The 13,855-nt window shown below is 51.8% G+C and overlaps 1 protein-coding gene across 1 annotated transcript; it reads right to left on the bottom strand.

Moving 5' to 3' along the window:
• Positions 1-45: 45 nt before the first annotated feature.
• On the bottom strand, positions 46-8,481 carry HS1BP3 (HCLS1 binding protein 3). Its single transcript, XM_078866433.1, has 7 exons — positions 8,161-8,481; positions 5,791-5,956; positions 4,471-4,678; positions 3,892-4,213; positions 3,168-3,310; positions 2,412-2,559; positions 46-1,756 (listed from the first exon to the last, which is right to left on the bottom strand). The coding sequence occupies exons 1-7, from the start codon at positions 8,184-8,186 to the stop codon at positions 1,507-1,509; spliced, it is 1,263 nt and encodes a 420-aa protein (XP_078722559.1). The 5' UTR covers positions 8,187-8,481; the 3' UTR covers positions 46-1,506.
• Positions 8,482-13,855: the final 5,374 nt, after the last annotated feature.

Genomic DNA, 13,855 nt, shown 5'->3' with positions numbered 1-13,855 from the left:
CGTTTCGATCGCAACACAAGCAATCGTCTTCTTTTTCACCTGAAGACGGTTGCTTGTGTTGCGATCGAAACGTCGTGATTTTGATTTTATTATTTTTTCTATCTATGTGGCTTTACCGAAAGAGCCAAAGAATATGAGAATATATAACAATATATTCCTGCAGTCACGAAAGCTTTAAGTCAAGAGTAATATAAACATTGATGCATTATTTGGGTTAGCGCGCAATCTCTTTTAGTGCAATGCAATTCACATTAACGTGCGCCGGCTTATAATTCACAGCAGCGCGGCAGTGATTCTTAAATCATTCCATTCGGAAGTAGTCAGGACGGCTCAATAGGTGAGAGCACGGAGCTTGCACCACCGTGACCCTCCATGTGAATCCGCGTTTCAACCACCCGCGAAAAAAGCGGATTCGCACGCTTAGCAAACTGAAGGCCTCAGCCTGGTCACGAATGACTGCGTACAAACACACGTCGTGGGAATTCGATACTGGAGGCAAAAATGGGCGAGGCGCAGCGTCGTGAGGCGTTTACGACGCTGGTAGCCTAAGGCGAGGCCGCCCGTTGCTGTGCGATGGAACAAGCGGTCCTGGTGCCGGCCAAGTGGGGGGTCGAGGTCGTGGTCGCTTGAATGTGGTGGCCGCTCAAGGCGACAGCGAAGTCGGCCAATGTGGGCCACCTCTCGTTAAAACTAAATAGTATTTGCCCGGGTAAGGCCCCACTGAGCTATGTAACTCATTTTCAGAAGCGACCTGGCCACAAATGATCGCTCAACGAAGTGGCTTATCACGTTGATATTTATAGCAGCCAAATACTCTGAAACACGTGATTCTAAATGTAGAGAGAAAAACCGGAGGACCCGGAGAAAAATACAAGCGACCACGGAGAGAACATGCAAACTCCAAATATACAGGCGTCAGGGTCGGGATTGAACCCATGACCTCCTGGATACCAGGCGAGGTAGTTACCATCTCGCCACCCTGGTGCCCCTATTGGTTGGTGCGTTACTGCCCGACCGGCCAAGTGTGACCCAAACGACACGGCCCAGCGGTCGCGCGTTTGCGGCTTTATTCCTGCAGAGGTTCAGGGTTCGAATCCAGTGGCCGCCCTGGTTAACGCTGCGGGTGTAGTAACCGTTACCAATAACTCCGCGTCACAGGAGATGTCAAAGACCTCTGGACGTCATGAGCGAAGAAAGGCCATCATGTGCCGGTGTCAGGGTCAAAATTTTCAAAATATTCGAAATTTTCACTGCAAATTACTCAATTGGTGTTAAATACAGCAATAATCGCACGTTACCATCAGACAAATGTCCATTTGCAGGACAGGCGCACAGTCACCCTGTGCCCACAGGGACAGCTTCGACTGGGGGTTCCCTTTCAAATGTGTTGAGATGAGATTGTAAGGCGCTCCGAGACACCCTGGCGTACAGGAGAGCTCTACATCAAATACAAATCGTCGTCACGGTCATTATAAGCGCGATCATCTTGGTTTTGCTCGGACGCGCTCAGAAGAGGGAGAGCGGCTCGTCGTCCCCCGCGTTTTCCTGGATGTACGCCAGGATGTCCGTGGCGTCCATGGAGCTCGACGCCTTCGTGGGAGGGGCCTGGGAGGTTCCTCCCTCCTTCGGGGGCGCCGATGACGAGGTCGCGACCCCCCTGACCCCGCCGGGTTTTGGGGGCAGCCTCGGCTTCGGCTTGGGCTTGGGTTTGGGTTTTGACCTCAGCTTCAGGATGTCCTCCAGGTCATCGGCGACGCTGTGGGAAACACGAGGGCGTCCGAGTTATGGGAACGACACTTTTCCACGGCACATCCGAGCCACGCAGGCGCAGGGCACTCACGGTACGGCTTGTATCCCACTATGTCGAGGTGAGCCAGAAGTAAAACCGCGATACGGTGGCCATACGCGCCATCTGAATCTGGCTCGGTGGCCATGGGCAGGGGTTGACAATTGCCATCGTACGTTGGCATCAGACGAGTCTAGAACGGGTGTTCCGCCCACTTCGCGTTGCTCATTATGTGTGACATCCACGGTACGGCTCGGGTTCTGCGGTGGAAAAAAAACCAACAACTCGACATCTCCTCGGGTAGTTTCGAATCATAATTTAGACTTCTGACGCGCACAGTTTCCGGAGGCGCGAGCAATCACAGACAAGCGGGGAAGATAGCAGGCAGGCAAGCGGTGATCTGGTGCGACTAACAATTGCCCAAGCTCTACAGTTCTCTATATATTAATACATTTCAGCCAATTAATGAGTATTTATGCATGCGAGAGGAAGAACCGGAGCACCCCGGAAGAAAACCTATCGGGGTGAAAGGGTTCACCAGTGCCACACGACCCTATCTCGGCTATCTCGCACGCTGGGACCGGGGCCCGACGGGGCACGCGTGCGATGGGAGCGGCGCGGTTACTTGAGCAGCTCCTCCTCGTCCTGCGTGAACCCCGACGCGGGCGTCGGCGAGGGCTCGCCGACGAGCTCCGGCGGTGGCAGCAGCAGGGGGTCGTCACTCCTGACGGCGCCGCCCAGGTCCGGAGCGTCGAACAGCCTCACGTCCCCGCCTGCCGCAGGCCACGCGGTCTCAGCAGCCATGACAACGTTTTCGCCGATTGTTCGACTTCGTTGGCACTTATTCGTGCTGTCTCTACCCAGCAACTTGGAGATGAGAGGTGGACGGGTGGCCCAGCGGTCAGAGACAGAGCCGGCACCACTAAAGCCTGGGTTGGAACCTAGGTGTGTATCTGGCCATGATTAAACCAGGCTCTCGGGTGTAGCAAGTTGATTTCGCCAGCACAGTCACCAATGACTGCACGAAAAAAATCTGTCGTGTAATTTTTTTATCATCATTAATGCGGCGATAGGGAAGGGGGGGGGTTAAAAAATGCCCTGCTGAGAATTGAGTTCGCTCACTCGACTAAGATGTCACATTTCCCCACCTCCGATGAGCGTGGCTGGCTACGCACGGCGCGAAAGAAGCTCAACATACACATGTACGTACATGCTAGCGGTGGTTAAGAGGACGCCTGAAGCAGCGTGGGCCAGTCACAGGCACGAGAAGCCTACGATTTTGGCGTGGCGGTTACGGTGGGGGGGGAGGGGGCACAGGTAAAATCCACAAACGGCGCGACGTGAATCCCGTCCGCGGCGGTGGTGGGGCGTGCGGCCTCACCGTGCCACGTCTCTGCGGTTTCCCGTGCGGCGGCGGGCGCCCGTGTTGGGAAGAGGGGATCGTGGCGGACGGGAGCATTCATCTCCGCCCGCGAGGGCGCGGGAGCCGGAGGAGGCTTCGGGCTCGGAGCCGGTGCCTTCTTCCTGCGGAAATACGGCAACGCGCAGGGGCGGAATTCACGGGGAGAAAAGTAACCGCAGCTTTGATCACCATCGTCGTCATCAGTCGCGATCGATCCACCGCTGGATGAAGGCCTCTCTAAGCCGTTTGCATTCTCTCAAGGTTGCATGATCCACCAGCGATCAACAAAATCATTGTCGATGTCATCAATCCTCAACAGCACCTCCATCAGTCATTGTCGTCAATGCCACACGATCGTCATCAATTCTCAACTGTAATCTCTATTAATCATCAATATTAATAATTATCAACCCTAAAACTTTACCAATTGTCAATTCATAATTATTCATCATCATCATCATCATGTGTTTGTGAGAGCACAAGTCTCAAAGTGCTTACAGGAAGCATTTTTGATAAATCTGCAATCTACTTGCTGTACCGAATCCTAGAAGAGCCTCCGTATTTGCCATGCAGATCGGAGTTTCCCACACTTGTTATAACAATTCCATCTCTATGTGATCCGCCTACCCCTGCATTATAAGATCCGCTCAGATCAACAGGTTCGCGACGCCACTACCGCCACCCGGTAACGGCAGGGACCTACTTTTTCATCACTCCGAGCGGGTCTTCGGCCTCATCACTGCTGGACTCCTCCGCCGGTTCGGGCACCTTCGCTTCTCGCCGCGCTCCGCCCGTATCCCTCCTCGGGGCCGCGGGCTGCGCGTTGCGGGGTGCCGGCGCGGGTCTGGTCGCGGTCGCGTCGCGCCCGGCCGTTCGGGCGTGACGCTGCCCAAAATTCACCTCCTCGTCCTCGTCGTCCCTCGCGTCGTCGTTCCCAAAGAACGATCGCTCGCTCGGCTCCTCCGGGACATCGAGCCTCCTCGGAGCGGAGGCCCACGGCTCTGTCACGACCTCGGAATTTGCGTCTGCGAACAAGAAGTGACAAAATTACGACACCGCGGAGGTTCTGACCGAGCAGGAGATGGGGCTGGATTGACTGGAGGTGATAGCCGTCGATTCAAGCATCGGGGGACATCGGCCACAGTAACGATTTCAACTTGTAGCGCCGCTGCCGCGCGGTATTCGCTCACTCTCGAAGAGACAGATCGTGGCCACCCCCCCCCTCCCGGCGGCGCCACCGCCACCACCACCGGGGCCGCCCTGCGCCGTCGCCGTCACGCACCCAGGAAGTGCAGCGTCTCGGGCGCCGTGGCGAGACTGGCGTCGCGCGCCACGGCCTGCAGGAGGCGGTGGAACGCCCCGCGCCGCTCCTGCAGCTCCGCCTCTCCCACGAGCAGCGCCCGCCGCGGCATCGGGGGCAGCGCCGACCCTGGGAAGCGGGCCGCCAGCGCCCTCGCCAGCTCCTCGAACTGACTGAACGACCGCTGCACCTGCTCGCGCCCGCCACGGGAGAGACGGACGGGAGGGGGAGGAGGAGGAACCGGGGGATGAGAATCGCCACGGTCGGGCGAGTTTACGGGACGCGTGGATTTTGGTGGGCGGCCTCGACGATTGGAGTTGGCCAACGTTCGTTAGAAACGGAGGCGGTAAAGGTGGCGCGAGGAGCCACTGTGCCGAGCCTGCGCGATTGAGAGCGAGGGATCAATTCTCGGGGGTTTCAGCCATCCGCGGTTAAACCAGGCACTCAGGAGTTTTCGAGTTGATGGTTTCAGCAACGTCAATAATGACTGCACATCATCATCGTCGTCGTCGTTGAGACGAATGTTTGTTAATTACACTTGCTGTACCAACATCTCCGGTCCAGTGGGTGAGGGAGTTTTGCAAATCGCAACCTGATCCACCAACCCTCGCCGTCAATCTAAATCTAGCATTACGCTTAATTTGGTCAATTCCAGCTCTTGAGCGATAAAACGTAACACGCGCGCGTCTAATAATTTTGACGGTGAACTCTATTTGCCGGGTACACGGCAATGCATCGTCCCCCCCCCACCACCATTGACAAACGACAACTAAAGGGACTTCAGAAGTAGTTCTGTAACCTCACCTTCCACAGACAACATTTGCCCAGTGAGGCCCCACAATCCACGTCTCCTGGTTCGCTGCACATGGTTTAGTCCCAACCCTGACTTCTGTATATCTGCACATTTGGCATTTGCGTGTCTCTCTCCCCATGGTCGCATGGGTTTTTTTCTCCAGGTCCTCCGGTTTTCCCCTCTACATTCCGAATAAACATCACGCGTTTTGACCTTTAAGGGTATTTGGCTGCTACGATTATTCCACGTGATAAGCCACTTCGCTGACCTATCCATTCGTGATGGCCTGGTCGCTTCTGAAAAAGAGCTGTACAGCTCAGTGGGCCTTGCCTAGTAAAATAAATTATAGTTTATTCCCGAGTGGTGGGAGCGGCGGTGACGTTGCTACGGAACTCGAGCGCACTCCGAAGGGGCGGTGGGGGGCGCGACGCTCCGAGTGAAGCGTGCGACGCTCCGCGTTATTTGGGAACGGCTCCGAGGTGGCGGAGAGGAGGAGCGGAGGCGCGCACCGTGAACTGCACGTTGTCCGCGGGGCCGTGCAGCGTCGGCGACTTGAAGCAGGCGAGGCGCGTGACGGCCAGCACGCGGTACTCCACGTGGCCGCGCATGCCCTCCCGCCGCTCGGCAAAATCCAGCACGTGCAGGTCCAGCCCCGACACGGAGTTCTGCAGCTGCCTGCTCGGCACATGGGGGGGGGGGGGGCGGTGGGTGGTGCAGCGATGGTGACATGAGATGACAGCCGTTTGCGGTGGTGGTGGTTGCAGTGGTGGCGGTGGTGGCGATGGTGGTGGTGGCGGTAGTGGTGGCGGCGGCGGTGGGGGTGGCGGCGGCGGTGGTTGCAGTGGTGGCGGTGGTGGTTGCAGTGGTGGCGGTGGTGGTTGTGGTGGTGGCGGTGGTGGTCAGCGGCGAACAACTGCAGTTCTGCGTCTTTACCGTTCGCCGTCGAGCAATAAACGCATCACGAGCGCGACACACACAGCAGCTCACGTGGCGGGCGGACGTTGCACCTCGGGGCCGGCTTCGTGCGCACAGCGAACCCACCGCCCCACTCCGGAGCCCCACCAACCCGGTGGGCCGCCGAGGCAGCGTCGACGATTACCTCTCGTCTCGCCACAGTCGAGGGCGGGTGGCCACGAGCGCTTTTTTTGAAAGCCACAACCCCAATGATTTGACCGAGAAAGGCCAAGAATCCCGACTCTAAACGTTTGCCGTCATCCGTGACCTGAATCCGGTCCATCTCTCTCTCTCTCTCTCGTGCTGCCGGATTTATTGGAATCGTGCTGACAGCGCGAACTTGCCAACCGATTGGATTTCCCTTGGAAATTCTTGTAGCTGGTGGCGTTATTGTTCGTAACATACTGCGCTTCTGAATAGGTTGTTTTTGTTGTTGTTGCTGCTGCTGTATTGTGTACAACAGTGAATTAGGAAAAAAGAAAAGTTCGTACAATCGTGGCGTCAGCAATAATAATTTTAACTTGTAATGCTGTCCCGTCCGCCGCACATATTCAGACAGTACGTTTGCGTTTAGTTTGTTGTCCTGCCGCCGCACCTCCGATAAGCACGATTGGCTACGTACGGCGCGAAAGAAGTTCAACGTACATGCACAGTGTCCGCTCATCGCTCGCGTAGTGAGGGGGAAAGAGGACGACTCGGAGGCGACGGGAGGAGGAACCACAGACGAACTGCAAGGCAGGGCAGTGAGCCCGGCGCCAAATTCCCTCCCAAGTTCTGGGGTCCTCTATCTATAAAGATGTTTCCAGGAGGCTGGAGCGCCGGGAAAAAGCCCACGCATGCGAGGGGGCAGCGGCTTACCCAGTAAACATGGAACGTTGGGCTAACGAACGTTGAGCCAACGTTGAGCCAATTACCCTACATGCAAACTTTGGTCAAAACCTTGCAAGTTTACCGGGTACAAATATTCCGGAGCTCAGCTTCGGGTTAAAATGACTATGATGAACTTAATCCGCAGCAGCCTCACGTCATGCATACCATCATCGTTACCATCATCATTACCATCATCATCATCAGCAGCGGTACAAGGATCATCACCATCACCACCACCAATACTCATCAAAATCCGCACCACCGTTATGACCGACACTGCCATCGATAACGACAGCAGTAGCGACATTATCACAATTAATCCAGGAGTAGCAGCCGAATTATCAAACTCATTACCACATCAACAAAAACCATCGCCGTCTCACCACCGCATTCATAACCACAACAATCATCTCAAACACCCGCACGCATCGTCATAGACAACACAAGCATCACCACACATACCATCGTCATACACAGCACCATCACCGACATCAACACAATCACCATCACCATACACATCACTAATAAGACAAAGATCCCCCGTATAGCCTGAACAGGCTGTTGGGACAAGTGCTGTGAGCAAGCGCCGAATGAAGGCCGGCACGGCACACGAAGTTCACACACCGCACCAGGCACTCATTTGAGGCTGAGCCGACCTAGGGGAGACCCAGGACCGGTTCAGATAATCGTCACCGGTGTGGGCCGTGAGCCACCGCTCCCCATCACCAAACCACCATCACCACCATTACCACCATCACCAACACCAACACCACCATCACCACCATCACCATCACCACCCCCATCACCAACACCAACACCACCATCACCACCATTACCACCATCACCACCACCACCCCCATCACCACCACCACCCCCATCACCACCACCACCCCCATCACCACCACCACCCCCATCACCACCACCATCACCACCCCCATCACCACCACCACCATCACCACCATTATCACCACCACCACCCCCATCACCACCACCATCACCACCACCATCGACACACGCATCACCGCTCGCTGTGGACCACTCGAAGCGGCTCTCACCGCGTTGTGAGAGTAGCCTCACGCATCTCGCCTCCGCCGCCTCCTCCTCCTTCCTCCTGCCGATGTCGCCGATGGCGATGAGCGCTTTACAAGTCCGCAGCAAAGCCGAATGCCTCTCAACGCCTCAACAACAACCCGCATCCGCAAGTCTCCGTCTCTCCACCGTCTTATAAAAAGCACTCCACGGCTGCCCCCGTCGCACGCGTGACACGTGACGAGGGGTGGCCCGACTTGACACCCGAACCGGAGTTCCGGTGTCGATTTGAACGAATTCAACATCCGAGCTCGGACTCATTTCCTCCTCCCTCCCAGTTGGGTCACGTCCTGTCGTCTCGCCCCGTGCCTCGCTCGCCCCGTGGTGGCGATCTGGCAGGATGCAGAAGTCGCTCCCCACGCGGGGCTCTGTGAGCCTCCTCCTCCTCCAACGCCGCCTCGGCCATCCTGGGGAGGGAGTTGAATGGTTGATTGGTCAACTCCTTATCAGTGACTACCTAATTAATGCCTGTCAATGCCTTATCAGTGTCTACCTTATTCATCCCTGTCAACCCCTTATCAGTGTCTACCTTATTCATACCTGTCAACCCCTTATCAGTGTCTACCTTATTCATACCTGTCAACTACTTATCAGTGACTACCTTATTCATACCTGTCAACTCCTTATCAGTGTCTACCTTATTCATACCTGTCAACCCCTTATCAGTGACTACCTTATTCATACCTGTCAACCCCTTATCAGTGACTACCTTATTCATACCTGTCAACTCCTTATCAGTGTCTACCTTGTTCATACCTGTCAACCCCTTATCAGTGTCTACCTTATTCATACCTGTCAACTCCTTATCAGTGTCTACCTTATTCATACCTGTCAACCCCTTATCAGTGACTACCTTATTCATACCTGTCAACTCCTTATCAGTGTCTACCTTGTTCATACCTGTCAACCCCTTATCAGTGTCTACCTTATTCATACCTGTCAACTCCTTATCAGTGTCTACCTTATTCATACCTGTCAACCCCTTATCAGTGACTACCTTATTCATACCTGTCAACCCCTTATCAGTGACTACCTTATTCATACCTGTCAACTCCTTATCAGTGTCTACCTTATTCATACCTGTCAACCCCTTATCAGTGTCTACCTTATTCATACCTGTCAACCCCTTATCAGTGACTACCTTATTTATACCTGTCAACTCCTTATCAGTGACTATCTTGTTAATACCTGTCAACCCTTATCAGTGTCTACCTTATTCATACCTGTCAACCCCTTATCAGTGTCTACCTTGTTCATACCTGTCAACCCCTTATCAGTGTCTACCTTGTTCATACCTGTCAACCCTTATCAGTGACTACCTTATTCATACCTGTCAACTCCTTATCAGTGTCTACCTTGTTCATACCTGTCAACCCCTTATCAGTGTCTACCTTATTCATACCTGTCAACTCCTTATCAGTGTCTACCTTATTCATACCTGTCAACCCCTTATCAGTGACTACCTTATTCATACCTGTCAACCCCTTATCAGTGACTACCTTATTCATACCTGTCAACTCCTTATCAGTGTCTACCTTATTCATACCTGTCAACCCCTTATCAGTGTCTACCTTATTCATACCTGTCAACCCCTTATCAGTGACTACCTTATTTATACCTGTCAACTCCTTATCAGTGACTATCTTGTTAATACCTGTCAACCCTTATCAGTGTCTACCTTATTCATACCTGTCAACCCCTTATCAGTGTCTACCTTGTTCATACCTGTCAACCCCTTATCAGTGTCTACCTTGTTCATACCTGTCAACCCTTATCAGTGTCTACCTTGTTCATACCTGTCAACCCCTTATCAGTGACTACCTTATTCATACCTGTCAACCCCTTATCAGTGTCTACCTTGTTCATACCTGTCAACCCCTTATCAGTGTCTACCTTGTTCATACCTGTCAACCCCTTATCAGTGACTACCTTATTCACACCTGTCAACTCCTTATCAATGCCCTACCTTATACTGGCTTTCACAAATTATAGTTCAACGAAGTGGCTTATCGTCATCATCAGGTGGCAATTTATATCGCAGCCAAAATACTCTGATCTCAGATTTGCTCTATCACATCATTTTTATGCTATCGGCATATATCAGTGAAATGATTGCAAGTTGTTGCGAGTCAGTGACTGCTTTAGTGTTAAAATATGGTGCTGTATTTTTAGGATAGTGTGTTTATAATATCATTTTATGTAGATATCCACATTTATTTAATATTTTTCTTCTGCCGTTTTTATTGAAAATGCAATATTTGATATCTCAAAAACCTGATGTGATAGACAAAAACTGATGCCAGATTTGGAATCAGCACCCCAAAATTACCTTAAAACCGTTGGAATACCTTATACCAGAAAAGTGTGTTGACCAGTGCTATATTTCATACTGCCCCCCTTTGTTAAACCGCTTCGATTTATTCATCGTGGCACCTTTCGGGAACGCATCCCCGACCTACACCGGGGAAGGCAGCAAGCGGTGGGCCAGCGCGAGCCACAATTGCTCAAGCTCGCGCGGACCTCTATGCATGAAGGCGCTATCGATTGATTGTTTTTTTACACGCGGGAGGAAACCGGAGGACCCAGTGCCGGATTATCCGAGTAGCATCACATTCCTGCGGAGGGAGCTGGTAGGAACGTTGGGTTGCTCGGTCAATGGCCAGGGTCAGCGGCGGCGTGGTGTATTCCGCAAATATGGCCGACTGTGAGGGCGGGCACAAGCCGGCGTGAGTAGGTTAAACGTTGAGTTTAATAAGGGCACCACGGGGTGACCAGCCACTCCCCACCCAGCCCCATCCCTCCCACCCCCCACCCAGCCCCACCCTCCCAGCCCCTCCCCACCCACCCCCTCCCCACCCAGCCCCTCCCCACCCTCCCCTCTCCACCCAGCCCCACCCCTCCCATTTTTGGATGCACGACGGACGGATGGACACAATAATCCCCTGTGGGCTGGTGGAACCAGGTGGTCCCTACCAGTAGAAGTAGCTACATATGTAGTAGCTCCATATGTAGCTACGGGCCCCGTACTTTCAAGGGACCCTCGCGAAATGCTTTCTAGCTATCAATTCCGGTTCAGTGATTCTGCACTTGCTCTATTACTATAGTACTATACTGCCTTCAACTTCTATGAACGACTGGGTATGGGTGTTTAAGGTTAGCGATTTGTCGTATTATCTGGGCTGTATAGCAAACGAAAAAATACAATTACTTTACTATGCAAGTAAATAAATTGTGTTTTAATATTTGTGTTTTTTTAGAGCCCCTTTATAACATAAAATGCTACAGACCCAGCAACTAGCTTAATCCGGTACTGGCGCAAGGTGGAGACCACGTCGCTGTACCGCCACCTCCTGGCAAGCCCAGGTACTGCAACCACCTCGACGGCCCACGGGGCGGGGAAGATTTCATAGCGTTCGTGCAGGTGATCCACCAATGCTGGGTTACAGGCGTGCGCTATCACAGTGGGGGCCACTGCGCTCACGACGGCTGTTACGATATGAGAACCCGGGGTAGGCTCGCCGTGCATGGGCGGGGGTGAATACCAGGATTCCCGCGTGCGCGAGTTTGCGCTGTGCATGCCGCTCACCTGTTTATGCGCAAACTTCGCTCTGTTATGAGGTTTGAATTCGCTAAAAATGCGGCTATGCGGTCGGACGTTGTGTGCTGTGTGTGTACTGTGTGTGTTGTGTGTGCGCACCACGTGTACTGTGTGTGTAGTGTGTGTACTGTGTGCGTATTGTGTCTATGTACTGTGCGTAATGTGTGTACTGTGTGTGTACTGTGTGTCCTCTGGTCTGACACCGTTTGAGACGAGGCTCAAAAGAAAGCTGTCTCTGGTGTGGACCAATCAGTTTCAAAGACAATGCCACAGATATGATTATCAGAGTACGTTTTTTTTGCATTTTGACCACAAGCATTGTGGTTAATGCAGACATGATTCCTTGTAAAATGTTTCAGTTTGGTGTTTTAACATCTTAACACAGCTGTTTTATGGCCAGGTAAAAGGGGAAAAAACATATTCTCTTAAAAATTCGTGTTTTAATATTTTTAAAAATGTAGGGCCCCTTTATAACATATGCTACAGGCCCCGCACTAGCTTCATCCGGCACTGGGTACAGGAATTGCGTTGGGAGACAGAGGGAAGGACACACATTTGGATGGACGAGAGCGTATAACGTGGGTTGAGGACATCATTTTGACTTGAGATCAGAATGCGGCACGATGGACTCGCCAACAGAGGGAGACACTGATCTTATTACTCTTTGGTTCTTTCGGTAAAGTCACGTCGATACAAAAATAATTTAAAAAGTGAAAAAATAAACATAAAATGATAAAAATCACTAATGTAGACTGTAGCCTGGTTCTTAATCGGAGTGAGTGTACTGGCAATCTGTCATGTAGACTGTAGCCTGGTTATTAAGCTGGGTGAGTGTACTGGCAGTCTATAAAGTAGACTGTAACCTGGTTATTAAACTGAGTGAGTGTACTGGCAGTCTATAATGTAGACTGTAGCCTGGTTATTAAGCTGAGTGAGTCTACTGGCAGTCTATAATGTAAACTGTAGCCTGGCTATTAACCTCGATGAGTGTAGTGGAAGTCTATAATGTAAACTGTAGCCTGGCTATTAAGCTGATTGAGTGTACTGGCAGTCTATAATGTAGACTGTAGCCTGGTTATTAAGCTGATTGAGTGTACTGGCAGTCTATAAAGTAGACTGTAACCTGGTTATTAAACTGAGTGAGTGTACTGGCAGTCTATAATGTAGACTGTAGCCTGGTTAATAAGCTCGGTGAGTGTACTGGCAGTCTATAATGCAGACTTATATTAGTTTTTTCAGTAATAAAAAAAAAATAAGTAAAAGTTTAAGATAACAAAATTAAAACCACGACGTTTCGATCACAACACAAGCGGCCGTCATCAGGAAAAGGGAGGACACTGCTCTTGTCAAAGACGGCAGTCACCGCATTGCGCGCTCGCGGGTGCGTTTCTGCGGCCGTCTGGAACGCTCTCCGTTCCGATATTCGGAGCTGTGCCCTTTTTAAATCGTCGAGATTAAGAAAATAAAAACTCATTTGTTTAGAACAACTTTTTTGTGTCTTAGTTTATTTGCCCTTCCTCCGCATCTCCGATTCGCACTGTTGGCTATGTACGGTGGGAAAGAAGTTTGCAAAACACGCACGTACGTTGTGCATGGACTTGGCATTCTGGTGAAATCTGGCATTCTGGCGAATTGTCCGATGATGCTGGATGTAATTACCAGCGAAACGTCGTACTCGAAAATTGTAAATGTTGTGGTTTCACTCTTCAACACACCGGTGGGCTAAAGCAGTGAACTATTTGTATTTTGTCAACGTGACACATTTTTTGCTGATTGTCCGTGTCGGGTGGTGGAGGGTTACGACACATTTATAAATAACGCGATCTAACCCAAAAACTTTATTATGAATAATATTGGTCGCGAAAGCCTACGTGTTAAACTGACTACTCACCAGACACTCACTACTCACCTAACTAACGACTTTTGCTTTTAAAATACAGAGCTGGGGGAGGATGGGGCAGTGCGTCGTGAATGGGAAAATCCGGTAATGATTAATTGTCATCGGATAGACAATGGATGGTGACTGATTGATTGATGAAAGTTTGAAACATCGATGATGGTGG

This window comes from Lampetra fluviatilis, chromosome 22 (genome assembly GCF_964198595.1).
Source record: "Lampetra fluviatilis chromosome 22, kcLamFluv1.1, whole genome shotgun sequence".
In the NCBI taxonomy this organism is placed as follows: Eukaryota; Metazoa; Chordata; class Hyperoartia; order Petromyzontiformes; family Petromyzontidae; genus Lampetra; species Lampetra fluviatilis.
The sequence above is the reverse complement of the archived record's forward strand: the minus strand, read 5'-3'. Positions and strand labels throughout refer to the sequence as shown.

Bases quoted from the DNA above. Each gene is read 5' to 3' on its own strand.
- HS1BP3 (XM_078866433.1), bottom strand. From the start codon at position 8,186: ATGCGTGAGGCTACTCTCACAACGCG. The intron at 5,957-8,160 runs GTGAGAGCCGCT...TGTGCCGAGCAG, and splicing joins GAGGCTACTCTCACAACGCG to GCAGCTGCAGAACTCCGTGT. The intron at 3,311-3,891 runs GTAGGTCCCTGC...GTATTTCCGCAG, and splicing joins CCGCTCGGAGTGATGAAAAA to GAAGAAGGCACCGGCTCCGA.